This window comes from Malaclemys terrapin, chromosome 7 (assembly GCF_027887155.1).
Source record: "Malaclemys terrapin pileata isolate rMalTer1 chromosome 7, rMalTer1.hap1, whole genome shotgun sequence".
NCBI classification, from domain to species: Eukaryota; Metazoa; Chordata; order Testudines; family Emydidae; genus Malaclemys; species Malaclemys terrapin.
The window spans coordinates 122,625,484-122,640,039 of NC_071511.1; the positions used below are offsets into that span (position 1 = coordinate 122,625,484).

General features: G+C 42.8%; 1 protein-coding gene across 11 annotated transcripts in view; it reads left to right on the top strand.

Annotated features, from left to right (window-relative positions):
• STN1 (STN1 subunit of CST complex) overlaps window positions 1-14,556 on the top strand; it is a 66,283-nt gene that overhangs the window by 25,847 nt on the left and 25,880 nt on the right. For all 11 annotated transcript variants that reach the window (XM_054036325.1, XM_054036324.1, XM_054036327.1 and 8 more), the window contains 4 exons: window positions 4,246-4,341; window positions 7,443-7,514; window positions 10,692-10,850; window positions 13,938-14,049. In XM_054036325.1, the coding sequence (XP_053892300.1) occupies window positions 4,246-4,341; window positions 7,443-7,514; window positions 10,692-10,850; window positions 13,938-14,049 (439 nt within the window). The remainder of the gene's footprint in view (window positions 1-4,245; window positions 4,342-7,442; window positions 7,515-10,691; window positions 10,851-13,937; window positions 14,050-14,556) is intronic.

Here is a 14,556-nt window from a genome sequence, read left to right on the forward strand (position 1 = left end):
AGGGCCGGAAGGCCCATCACTCAAATTTATTTATGTCGGGATTGTACAGCTCACTAAAGAATGTGCTGTATGGAATGATCCTGCACTGGCACTGGGAGTATGAACTAAATGATCTAATAAGTCTTTTTCCAGGTCTAACTGCTAGGATTCTAGGAAACCATGACTAATCCCTTAGAACAGCACTGGGGAAAACATGTAAACCCAGCCAGCTTCTCTCCTGTTGTATATGGTGACATGAAGGCTGAAAACCACCCAGATAAAAGCAGCAATTGTGATGCCCCAGATGCCTTGAAATGAGAGTGGGTGTCAAATGCAACAACACAATGTAATTACAGCATGGAAATGAGCCTCTTTTTCAGTGTTAAAGTAATCTGGCTAGCTGCACTGACTCTGCAGTGTGACAGCACCTTATCAACAAAAAAGGGAAGCTATGAATAATATAAAAGCAGGTTCACTAACAGCAGTTATTAAAGATTCTATGCTTCTATGATTTTGTACTGCTCAGTTAAAGATACGGGGCTCCAGCTTTTAGCAAAACTTTTAAGATCCCTGACCCTAAAGAGGTCAGCGGGCAGTTCCACATGTATGATCTATCCATTATACCTCTGTTCAGACAGTCTTTGTAATGGGGACAGAGTGATGGCCAGGCTATATACTAGATAACTCTGTATACAGGCTATATTCTGTAGAACTATACACTCCCTTCTTCCTGTACCTCAGCAACTTTTTCTAGAAGCACAGGCCAAAGTTCTGTCTCTTAAAGACTTCTCGGAAAGCATTACACAGAGTTAAATCTTAGGGTTCTAGTATGTAAAACCCAATAAATGGATATTAATAATTTCCAGGGAATTTTCAAAGAGTATTCTGTTTTGCTTAGAAAGTGTAAACATGGTGCACTCAAAACCTTGTAAATAAGTTTTTGGATATTATACATAACTTTTAAACAAAGCTACTAGACAGTACATCTACTGGTATTTAATATATTGACTTTCCCCCTTTTTGTTTCTGTAACAAACATTCAAATACAAGTTTTCAGCATAACATTTTCTATACTTCAGTGCACACACATCAAAACACGTCTCCTCTGATTGTGAGTGATTTCTCAGTCTTTATAGTGTGACCATAGTATGGAATAGCAAAGAGTCCTGTGGCACCTTATAGACTAACAGACGTATTAGAGCATGAGCTTTCGTGGGTGAATACCAACTTCATCAGATGCATGTGATCCGACTAAGTGGGTATTCACCCACGAAAGCTCATGCTCCAATACGTCTGTTAGTCTATAAGGTGCCACAGGACTCTTTGCTATTCCATACTATGGTCACACTATAAAGAGTCCTGTGGCACCTTATAGACTAACAGACGTATTGGAGCATGAGCTTTCGTGGGTGAATACCCACTTAGTCGGATCACATGCATCTGATGAAGTTGGTATTCACCCACGAAAGCTCATGCTCCAATACGTCTGTTAGTCTATAAGGTGCCACAGGACTCTTTAGTCTGGATCTGTAAAAGCCGCAAACATGGCTACCCCTCTGATAGTATGGAATGTGTGTTGTGGACTTTTCAGCGCTTGAGAAATGGCAGAATCTCAGTCCTTTTAAACACTTCAGAATCCTGTCAGGGGATCTCCACAACCAACACCATTCCAGGCTCTGGTTTACTGGCTCACTGGTTCTCTCAGGTGGTGGTGAAACAGAAGACTGTAGCCTGTATCCAAAGAGGTGCAGGGACTGAGACCCAATTCTCACAGCAGACAGACATATCTCTTGGTCCTGCATAGATCAGCCACTGACAGTCTACAGAGCTGTCTGTAACTCTTATATTTATAACCTCCCCCCGCACACACACACACACACACACGCTCCAGCTCAGCTCTCCAAGGGTGACCCATCCAGTTGGGTTGCCCACAGTGAACACATCATATACGGCTTCCAAACAGCTGTTGAACGCATCAAGTCACTGCCACACCCTGTTCTGGAAACTTCTGGGTCCTTCTGAGTTGCCATGACCTGCTCTCTGCATGTGTGTAGAGACATGGAGTGTCCAACTAAGATTTATGTCTCCTTCACACTGCTTCTCGCCTTACCTTCTTTCCCTTCAAGAAACAAAGTCAAATGCTGCAGAATAAAGCATGTGAGTTATATCAGAAATAACTGTAGTGGAGAATTTAAAAATTATAAATGTATATAGCTGTTTACTAAGAGCTTGATTGAGAATATCCTTCACCTCATGCAGGCCACAGGGTGACTGGTAGCTGGTAATGGATTTTGATAGCTACCATTCTGAGCAGAGTTTGAACCAGTGACCTAGAGATGGAGAAACTCCTGATTTAGTTCCTCAAACCATCCAGTTAAATAACTCAACAATATAAAACACCAGTATGTCACCCTTTAAAGAAATGCTGGCAAATGCTGTTTAAATCTCAGTGAGGTGGCTTTCTGTATGTTCTTATAGGGTTTGGGAGTCAGGACTCCCAGATCTATTCCCAGCTGCACAACTTAGTCATTCTGTGCCTCAATGTTCCCATCTGTGAAAAGGGCAGAATAATGTACCGAGGACTGCCTCTGCACTGTACAAAAGTGAAGCAAGGCACAGTCCCTGCCCTGAGATGTTTACAGTGCAGCTGAAACATAATGGTGGTAATATTTGCCTATGTCAAGGGTGGTGAGGTATAATTACTGTATATAAACTGCCTTGGCAACCTTGGAAGAGTTTCTATATAAGCATTAATTGTTGTTTATGATTAAACATAGGGAGAAGACAAAAGGAAAGTGGTCAGTCCTGTAAATGTTTCCTACTCTAGCCCTGATCTGCAGCTGCACAACAAATACACCCAGCTCTGAGATCACAGCAGTGGATAATTCTTCAATGCATGTTGTGAGCTTTTGTCAGCACAACTTCCATATAAATTGTGTGGCTAAACACTTGTGCATCACCTTGAAAACTTGCCTGTGACTCAGAAATGTGAAGAAGTTAATTCCAGGCCCATTGAAGGTTATTGAAGACCTGTTCAGGCTATGTCTCTGGCTATGTAGAATAGGTTATTTTAGGGTTTTAATCAGTTTTGATTCCTCACATTAAACTGACCTCCTGACTCTTGTATGTGCATTAAAATATCCCATGTCTTCCTTCATAAGGTTAGGGATTTGCCTTGGTGTCTTGAGCCAAATCTTTCCCTCTCCAATTCCTAGTTTTGTTCAGCGTGTCGTATGCTAGTTGCCAGCTGTCCATATCATATGGGTCTGCATCTCAGTGGGGCTGCAATCTTCTGAAATGGAAGATACTGTAATATATGCATTTAAAATAATTAGCAGTCCAAGTTATTTAAATCTCTTGAATTACCTTCTCTCTTTTCTACATAGTGTGTTGTTCTGATGGTATGAGCACTAATGCATTCTGTGGTTGTATATATGGCATGTCGCATGAGTGTTTACTTAAGCGTTTTTCGTTTTGTTTCTCGATAAAGGTATTGGGTGGTCATAGTGGCTTCTGTATTTCTTAAGTGAATGCTGGGCAGAAGCTGACAAAAGGGCTTTGAGGTTTCTCAGACATATTTTGATACTGAAAAGCGTTATCAAAGTCTGTTTCATAGAAGCATAGAAATGAAGTCTGGAAGGGATATTTTATGGGGGGACTGGTTGCAGTGGTTAAATGAGCTAGTAGTTTCCCCTGATACCTGCATCTTGTGCTTCAGAATCTAAGTTTGTCTATTTTAAATGGTCCCTTCCTTAACCCTTTTGGTTGTGAAAATAGCCTTAAAAATTTAAAAGATTCAGTGATTTCTGCCTAAATCTGTAGACAGCCTCAAACAGAAGTACAGGGAGATGTATAAACTGCTCATATTTATTTAAAAGAACATTTACTCTGAAGCCTAAAGATGACAAATAAAATCACATTTAACTATTTTGCAGCTAGTCAAAATATTCAAGAAAGGAGAGAGAGGATCAAATTATAAAGACCTGTAGTGTCTGTTGACTACAAAATTCAAAACTGTTGACATCTCCTTTTAAGTGTGTGGCACTAGTACTGTGCCTCAGTGTACTCAGTGTACTAGTACTACTATTTTTTCCCATTTTCATCGATCAGGTATTTTTGATATAAGTAAATATTTGCTAACTTTAAAACTCATTAAAAGAACAAGAGGATCCTCTTTCTAATGACGTGAATGGCTAACCAATGTAGAACTCCTGCAAGCAGTATTCAGTCACACTTAACGGAAATATTCTGTGTCTTTCTCCATAGGTATATTCTTTTATAATGGACATCCAATAAGACAGGTGGATGTTGTTGGGACAGTGGTTCTAACAAAAGAACGAGATGCTTTCTATAACTATGGAGGTAAGAAGAGTTTTTTTTTGTTTCTTAGCATTTCCTGGATTCCAACCTTCATAACCGTTAGAACCTAGAAGTTGTCTCATTGGTTTGGACCATTGTCTGTTCTTGAAAAGACACTCTTTCTTGATTATACTTTTCACTGTTTTATAACACATTTCAGACGAAGATTTCAAAGCACTTTAAAAAGGCAAGAAAGTATTATCCCTGTTTTTCAGGTGGGGAAGCTAAGGAGGCATGATTAAGTATCATTGATTTGCTGTGTGGCCTTGGGTGAGTCAGAGCAGGGAATAGAATCCAGGAACACAGACTCTTGCTGTTAACTTGTATGCAAAACTCTTATCAAATGTAAATAGATCTGATGGTTTCTGCAAAGGGCAAGTCACTTCCCTTTTCTCCTTACTAGCATGAAGGGATCCCTTCTAGTTTTTTTTCCCTTTTGCCCCCATGTCTTAGGACCAGAGTTTTAAAGGTATTTAGATGTGCAAAAATGCAGATAGGTGTCTAGTGGAATTTTCCCATTGGCATTTAGGTGGGTAGGAGCTTTTGAAAATCCACTGGGTGCCTATTTGCATCTCTAGGTGCCAGATAGCTTTAAAAAACTGGGCCTTAGCCATCCTGTTTTGCAAAGGCATGCTAATTGGGATTCTGAATCCACCCGTGCTATTTACTGACTGAAAGGCTGCTGTTCAATGAGACGAGTCACTTGCTCTCTACCCCACTCATAATAGAATATTTATGCTTCCCCAGTGCACCAGTCCTTGCCTTCATCCACAAGGAGCTTCTCCCCTCCACTCCAACTTCTCCCAAACTTCAGACATTTTCACTAACCTAGCTTTTTTTTTTTTTTTTAAACTCTCCTGGCAGGCCCTTGTACTAAATTGGAATTTCTGCTGTAAAGAAGGGCACACTGGAATAGTGATGGCACATCAGGTTGGCGGGGGCACCTGAGGAGAGGAAGGGTGGGATGGGACAGTGGTTATGGCATATGCCTGGGACTGGGGAGATCACCATCCAGTTCCCTGTTTCGCCAAAGTTTTCCTGTATGGGTTTGGGTGAGTCACTTAATCTCTTGTACCTCTGTTCCCCATCTGTAAAATGGGGATTATAACACTTCCTGCCTCGTAGGGGTGTTGTGAGGAGAGATTAAAGACTGTGAAATACTCAGCTGCTATGGTAATAGGGACCATGTAAATACCTAAAATAAGAGGTGGAAGGATGATCCATAGTGAAAGTGAAGTCAGAAATCTAATGAGATCTTGTATTGGACATCACTTCAAATACTGAAGTGTCTCCTGTGTTTAGATTGTCTGTCTGTCTGTCTGTCTGTCTGCTCTGTTTTTGGCAAGCAGTTGGCATGGTTAGATGCTGCTGCAGTATAATAATAAAAGGATCTGAGTTTGCAAGAACATTTGAAGGGAAAGGGGGTTCCACATATTGGTCTAAGATAGCTTAAAACATCTGACCAGTGCAGGATACAGAAAAATAAAAACAAAAGAACCTGAGAATGTGTGGACTTAAGGTCTCTAATGCTAGGTCAGCAGGTTTGAATAGAGCTATCATCTAGCCTGCTCTCCTCCTACCTTTTTGCATTCAACTTTTGCCAAGATATTTGAGCAGTTGGAACAACGGTGGAGAAGGCTTGTCAAAGGCACAAATGGCAGCTAGATGCCCAACTCTCTTTGAAAGTCAGTGGTAGTTAGGGCCTTCACTACCGTTTGTGCTTCTGAAAAATCTCTTCCCTAAATACATGGCTGCATTTGTGAGGGTTGTCTCTTTCACTTTGCAGTTCTGTGACTTAGTCCATCTGAGAATCTTAAAGTACTTTAAAAACATTGAATTAAGCCTTGCTGCACACCTTAAAATGGGTAAATTGCCCCCAATCAGCAAATGGGGCTTGGATGGGGAATGAGGCACAGAGGTAAAGGCCAAATCTTAGAATTCAGGGGGCAGCTGTGAGTGCTCAGCGTTCTGTAAATCAGACCACTTATTTCTGTGCTTAAATATAGATATAGGGGCCAAACTCTAGGAACCCAGCTTCGTAAATCTTGGCCTAAGTGACTTTCCCAAGGTCATGGTAGAATTCTGTTTGGCGGGATCAGAACCTGTATATCTCAGTACCATTCCTTAACTCTAAGACCATCTTTCTGCCTCAGGTCTGACAGCTCAATTTCTGACCTTTTAAAAAAGAATTGGAATGGGGGCAGGGGAAAAAGAGTTGTATTGAGAACATTGGTGTGTCCTCTGCTGTCTCTGAGAGAATACCTAGTTTCATCATGGTTAGCTGAAGAGGAGTGGGAGTCAGGACTCCCAAAGCTTATTTCTGACTGTGGCTGTCTTGCTGTGTAACCCTGGACGAGTCAAACCAGCATTCTCCAAAGTGGCCTCTGATCTTGAGAGCCTCAATTGTTTTGGGTGCCCAACTTGAGATATAGGGCTGGAGGTGCCAAGCAGCGCGGTGATAATTTATGGACGCTCAGCACTCCTGAAAATGTGACCCAAGCTGCCTTGAGTTGACCACTCAAAATTAGAAGCTACTTTTGAAAATGTTAGTTTAAACCCCTTTCTGCTTCCATTAACTTCATTTTTATATATAATATAGTGCAATAACACCTAGAGGCATTGAATCAGGATTGTACTAGGTGCTGTACATACATACATACAAAGACATGGTCTGGTCCCAAAGAATTTACAGTCTAAATGTTAAAGGGTAGTAATACTTGCCTACATTGTGTGGGTTTTGTAAGGCCTAATTAATATAAGATACTCTAAGATTAAAGGGGCTGTAGATGTCCAGAATATGGTAGATGGGTTTTGTTTCAGTGTGTTTATGATTTTACTTAAAATATTTGAGTTAACATTTGCAGTGCAATTTTCAATAGATGCAGAGAGAGGATGCTGCAAAAGTCTAAATTGAGGACTACTTTTGGCACGTGATTCAGAATAAGATGAAGTATTATACTATTTAGAAAAATAATACAAATAACGTGTCCTTCTATGGCTGAGCCAAAGGGGTACTGACAAAACAAGTAGGGCTGTGCTGTGGGTTAAGATCTCTTGGAATGCCAAGACCAATTGTTTCCTTGATTACTGCAATTCTCTTACAGTGGATGACAGTACTGGGGTCATAAACTGCATCTGCTGGAAAAATCCCAGGGAAGCAGAAAAGCCTTTCTCAGGTAATGTATGAGTACATAACAGTTTTCAGCTGTGACTTAATAACACTTCCATTTGTGTGGGGGTTTTTTTGTTTTTCAGATTGTATGGTAAATTATCAAGTCAACACAAGAGCAAATTGCACTCACAGGCACGAAGAATATTTACAAGTACATCCTATAGTCTGGGCTGCTTTGAGAGGCTTACCCTGTAACATAGTTTCTCCCTATACAGTCGTCTTGTGCTGTTACTAATGGTGATGCCAACAATAACATTGCATCTATGACCATTAGTACCACTGCTCATCAGAGTGATGTAGCGTTTGTTTGACAGTACAAAGAATTTTCTTCCTATGGCCCATTGTGTGACCTCATCTGGTTTAAAAAAAAAATATCTTGGAAACTTGCCATTTGTTACAGCTGCAATTTGCAAACCGAACCAGTTGACTTTTGTGGCCTGTTCTGTTTTTTCTCTGATACATCATGCATGTGTGTGCCCACCATTTTTCAGTTTGTGTGGATATTTGTTTTTCCTGCTCCCACATGTATGTGACCATCATTGAGTGCCATGAAAATAGCCTATAACCACCTGAAAACATGAAGGAAATTGTTCAGTGAGCTGAACTGTTCCAAATCTGCAAAAAAGTGGTGATGCAGTCCTTGGAGATCAGTAGTAGTGAAATTGTTTACCTATGTCTGGCTTCCTTTCCTAAGGCATTTCCCCCCTTGCTACTCCCTTAACTGCTTTACACTCAGATTCGGGGTGTGGAAAAGTCCATTGAAGTCTTGCACTGAATTCAAGAGGCTCTAGATCAGACACATTTATAACTGATATCACACTGTCACCCTTGAGGTCAGTTATACGTTGGGGGAGGGGGGGAATTCTCTGCTGGTGTAAATGGGTGGAAGACTTTTGAAGTCAGTGGAACGGTGCTCATTTACACCAGTAGATAATTTGGCCCTGTGTGTTTAACAGAGCTGATTTTCATGCATGTGTCACTCCCAAATAAATATATCAAGGTAAAGCATTAATTTCCAAAATATAATACGCCAATAAGGCCACCAAGTTTCTTCTGGAAGGTGTATTAGTCTGTGTTCGTTCTGAGCAGGTTAGCAAATGGTGCTGCTACCTTTTTGTAGAATATGATCTGTTTTCTTTGGATAATCTCTTTCCATTGGTAAAATGGCTTATAATTTATAAAACCGTCTGTTGGAAGAAACAGGCAGATTCTTTTCCAGCCTGCTGCAGCCATGATTGTAGCTGCCAGGATCATGCTTTAGGTTTCAAACAATTAAGGAATCAGCTTGACTCTCAAGCAAAGGTGTTACATAAATGTGAAGATCTGTCAAGATGCATTCACATCATTACAGGCACAAAATGGCACCACATGACTGCTTTTGTGTTACCTCAGATGACTCAGGCTTTCCCTTCTATATGGAGATATTCCTTCCTATCTCATAGAACTGGAAGGGACCCTGAAAGGTCATCGAGTCCAGCCTGCTGCTTTCACTAGCAGGACCAAGTACTGATTTTGCCCCAGATCCCTAAGTGGCCACCTCAAGGATTGAACTCACAACTCTGGGTTTAGTAGGCCAATGCTCAAACCACTGAGCTATCCCTCCCCCTATATGACAGCGCTGCTGATTTTGCTGAGCCTAACAGTCTGCAAGGGATGCCCAATTTACAATTAAAATCTTTGTTTTTGATCACAGTTCAGGGTATGTTCCTGGTGAGAAATTGAGATGTGTTTTTCCATGAAGAACAATACCTGAATAGTTTTTTAAAAAAACAAATAAGTAACTGCAGAGCCTTAAACTAAAAACGGACACATCAGAGATGTGCTGCCTGGGAACTCCAATGATGCCGAGCATGCTGCCCTCTTTAATAAGATGGCACCATGAAACTTAGGTTCTTCTTCAAGTGCTGTTCCTGTGGGTGCTCCATTTCAGGTGTCTGTGCGTCCTGGTGCCATTGATCGGAGTAGCAGTGTCCCTCTGGATTGCGCATGCACAGTGATTGTCTTGCGGCGCCGTTGGAGCCACATCTAGCACGCGTGCGCCCTGACCCCCTCAGTTCCTTCTCAACTGTTCTCAGCCTGAAATGGAGCTCCGTAGCAGTGTCGACGACAGCATAGGAAAATAATGAGAAATAGTTTGAATTAATTAGTGATATTTAAGTTTTAGTTTGTTAATAGTTTCCCATCTCTTTTTTCCTTTTGGAAAAAAAAAATTCCTCTTTACACTTCAATCAACCGATTCACCTGTCTAAATTTTATCCCAAACCCCACGGGAAAACACAAGAGGCTGTCCTACATACTTTAGATGTCAGGCACACATTAATATTCTACCTGGACAGAACACAGCCCTTCTGAAAATCCCCCCGACTTTTTGTTTCCACAACACAATGTTCCAAGGGCTCTGCAGTATCCACACAGAGACGATTGAAATGGATCTCCAATTGCATCCATGTGTGTTATCAACAGCACAAAACAGAACTCCCATCAGGGATCAGTGCCCATTCAACAAGATCAGTGTCTACCTCAATAGCTTTCTTAAATAACGTACGAGTCGTAGACCTATGCAGAGCGGCCACTGGACCTCTGAACACACATTTACGAACCATTATGCAATTACTCAAGGTTCAAGCTCAGACACAATGCTAGGTCTCACGGTGCTAGCCTCCACTGTGCACACAACTCCGAAGCCCCTTCCATCCACACAAGGGCGCTGCTCTTCAGTCACCTGAAGTGGTGCACCCACAGGGACAGCACTTGGAGAAGAAGAGAAGATTACTCACTCTGTGCAGTAGCTGAGGTTCTTTAAGATGTGTGTCCCTCTGTGTGCTCCACTACCCACTCTCCTCGCCTTTACTTCGGAGTTCGCAGTATGGACTGTACTGTAGAGAAGGAACAGAGGGCGTCGGGTCACGCATGCACTTGATGAAGTGCCAACGTCTCACTGCGCATGCACGACCCAGATGGACACTACTACCAAAAATCTCAAATCAACGGTGCCGGGACGCACTGACACCTGAAGTGGAGCACCCACAGGGACACGCATCTTGAAGAACCTCAACTACTGCACAGGTTAAGTAACCGTCTCCTCTTAGCTGATCTTCTCTGATAACTCTGCCTTGAAATTGTGACAACGAAAGCATCATTCTAAGACTTATCTCTGATTTCCCAACATCTTTTGTATCAGAACTAGGCACATCTTGCAGCAGTGATCTAGTTGAACAGATGAAGAAGCTCCAGGAAGAGGTGCTCCAGAAAACCAAGCTGGAAATTGGGGATGTTGTCAGAGTCCGAGGTCATGTCCGAATCTACAGAGAGCAGCGAGAAATTCAGGCCTCCATCTATTGTGAGCAGTATCTATTTCTCTTAAATAACCACAATACAATAATTAAGTGAACTTGTGACAAGATCACAGTGCTGGATATTAAGTTATTAGCTTCGCTTCAGCTTTATCTCAGAGCATTTCATACATCCTATGTTTGATATGATTTCTGATCTAATACTTCTGCATTGTAATTCTTGGGGTCAAACTGAATGTGTTTTTAATAAGCAACATAATCTTAGTCTCACGGTATGGTTCACTGAACAACATGACTCTTCTTTGTAGATGTTCTAAAACAGTGGTTCTCAATTGGGTACGCAGAGGTCTTACAAGGGTACATCAACTCATCTAGATATTTGCCTAGTTTTACAACAGGCTACATTAAAAGCACTAACAGTCAGTACAAACTAAAATTTCATACAGACAGTGACTTTTTTTATACTTCTCTATATACTATACACTGAAAAGTAAGTACAATATTTGAATTCCAGTTGATTTATTATATAATTCCACCGGACCCTCGCTAGAACGCGGGATTTGGGATTCATGCACGGTACTGCATTAACGCGGGAACAGCGTTAAAATGAATTGCAATTAAAGTAATTACATTTGGGATCCATGGCCGCAACCGCGTTATATACGAATTCGTGCTATACAGACACACGTTCTAGCGAGGGTCCGGTGTATATCATAAAAATGAGACAGCCAGCAATTTTTCAGTAATAGCGTGCTGTGCACTTTTGTATTTTTACGTCTGATTTTTGTAAGCAAATAGTTTTTAAGTTGGGTGAAATTTCAGGGTACACAAGACAAATCAGACTCCGGAAAGGGGTACAGTAGTCTGGAAAGGTTGAGAGCCACTGTTCTAAAAAAAGCTTATGCTCTAAGAAATTTGTTAGTCTCTAAGGTACCACAAGTACTCCTGTTCTTCTTTTTCCCCAACATACAGTTTATTCTTGAAGATAATAACCATAATGTGTAAAAGGATGCTATCCAGATACTGTGATCTTTGTTATGGTGGTTTCAGTATTCAACTTCAGTTTTCTTTGACTTAGGGAAAGGACCTTCCTAAAGTCTTGCAATGTAAATTGTGGATCATTTACACTGCATTTCACCCAGATCCACATCACTTTGGAAAAATAGGTGACAGTTGTCACAACCTAGTCCAGTCTCATTCTCTAGACTGACACTAATTTGTTGTAATGGGATCCAACTGCCCAATCCCATTTGCTGAGAAACCACCTGGGTCTGGATAGTGACTGGTCACAGTTCCTAGTTCTGGGGGTCTTGGGTTCAGTCCCTCTGTTTGACAGCGGGGACCCCCACCAAGTCCAGCTGCCTGGACCCTGGAACTAGTGCCACAGCCCTCCCGAGGCCCCCAGTTGTTTAGACATGTTCCCCCCCCCACCCCAGAATTCATGTGGCAGTGTGAGCTCTGGTTTCCTGCATCCTTCAGGGACCACATGGCAGTAAAGCGTGGAAACACAGGCTTAGCAAAGGAATTTCATAGCCTGGTCTAAACTGGGGGAGCGGGTGTGGGGGAATCTATCTAAGTTAAGCAACGTTAGCTACGTGAATACGTACTTAGATCTACTTACCGCGGTGTCTTCACTGTAGTAAGTCGATGGCTGACGCTCCCCCGTCGACTCCGCCTACACTTCTCGCTCCGGTGGAGTACCGGAGTCGACGGAAGAGTGCTCGGTGGTCGATTTATCGCGTCTACGCTAGACTCGATAAATCGACCCCTGCTGGATCATAATGTAGACATGCCCTAAGATTGACACACTCTCATACTCACTCTCCTTACGCTTAGAAAGCACAAGAGAGTTACAGATAAATGGAAAACAAGCTACTGAATGCAATCCTTTTCTGTCTGATCTCAGCCCTTTCTGTGAGTCTCTCTATTTGATTCATGTCCATTAAGGAGGCAAGGTCCCTTCTTCTGTGCAAGGGTGGCAGAGCCTGCCCAAAAGTGGGGGGGGGGCAGGGCCCCCTGCCCTTCATCTTCTGCCTGAGGCCCTGCCCCCAGCGAAGCAAGAAGCCGGAGCAGGCCGGGAGCTACGGACCCAGGGCAGGAGGGTCCACAGTTCCCTACAACTGCCTGTGCGCTGCACATGGCTCTTACCTGGCCCTGGCTCTGGTTGGGGGGGCTGCAGCCGGACTATGGTAAAAGCCACGTGGGCAGCTGTGGGATGGGGTGGACCCTCCTGCTCTGGGCGGGGGGGGCCCTGTGGGATGGGGACATGGGCCGGGAGCTGCTCTTGACCCCCTCCCCCCACTGCCTGAGGCAGGTGGAGGGTCCATGGCCCCCACAGCTTCCCAGGCTCCCCCGGCAAGGCTCCAGCTCCTGGCCTGGCTGGGAGGGGGGGAGGTGGGACTGCTACCAAAGTGGATAGTCCAGACCTCCCAGCTTTTTAAAAGTGGGAGGGCCATGGCCCACTGGCCCCTCCTATAATGGTGCTTCTGCTTCTGGGTCTTCTGTTTGACTTGAAGCACATCTTTTAAAATAGTCTCTGCCCTTCTGTCAGATGGGCAAATGAGGAAACTGCAGCTCTTCAAGCCATGTGCTCAGGCTAAGGAGGAATCCAGCTCCCCTTTCTCCCCAAACAGGTTTCTGTGCAGAGACTACCTGCAAGGCCTTGCAGATAGGAACCCATTGTTCCACCTGGGGAGGGTCATTCAATGCTGATGGCCTCTTGATTGCTTTGTCACACCTTCCCACACATAGCTCTTCACTTCATGTCAGCGTCCTGCTATCTAATGGGTGATCCAATTCAGAATGACTGTAATAAGTGCAAACAGTGTTCATAAAACCAATTCAAAACTGGACACATCCATTCCCCAAACTATCATAACAATCATTTGCTTCTTTGCAAGATAAAAAGCACTTGGTTTATGGTTGCCTTTTGGTTAAGTAATAACATAAAACATTTTTTCTTTATTGTAGAATAGCAGAGAACAAAATGTGCCAGCTATGTTTGGCATGAGAAACTCTCTTGTGCTGTTCCAGTGTATATGTAGTATTGTAGCAGCTCAGCTGGGCTCATCTAGTGAATTAATATTGAAGTCCTGGTCATGTTTGTGAATTTTTGTCCCCCCCCCCCCTTGCAGATAAAGTGGATGATCCTATGTGTGAGGTTCAGATTTCAAGGATGTTGGAGCTCCCATGCCTCTATAGAGAAGTTTATGATAAGCCTTTCAAAATCCCAGAGGAGGCACAGAGGTAAACAGGATACTGATGTTGGTGTCCAGCTAGGTGTGAAATACCCACACCCCTTAGCAGAACTGAATGTGGATCTCCATCGTGGAGATGAATGTCATGGTAACCAGATTAAAAGCAAAGGCTGTTGTGCAGCGTGCTCTTGCACTGGAAAAGGCTGCCCTTTGGATTTTCATGGCCAAGATCTTTTGGGGCGGGAGACCAAAACAGGAAACATTAGAAGACATCTCCCATTAACCCCACCTCTGCACATACACAGCTAAAAGTATGAACTAATTTCTTTGGAGGGTACAGCCCTTTGACACAACATTCTTTGCTCCAGCCACTGATGTGATACTACAGCAAATGTAACAGGAGTACTTGTGGCACCTTAGAGACTAACAAATTTGTTAGTCTCTAAGGTGCCACAAGTACTCCTGTTCTTTTTGCGGATACAGACTAACATGGCTGCTACTCTGAATACAGCAAATGTGAGAGTCTGTAAAAACAGCTAGTGAGGAATATGGACCG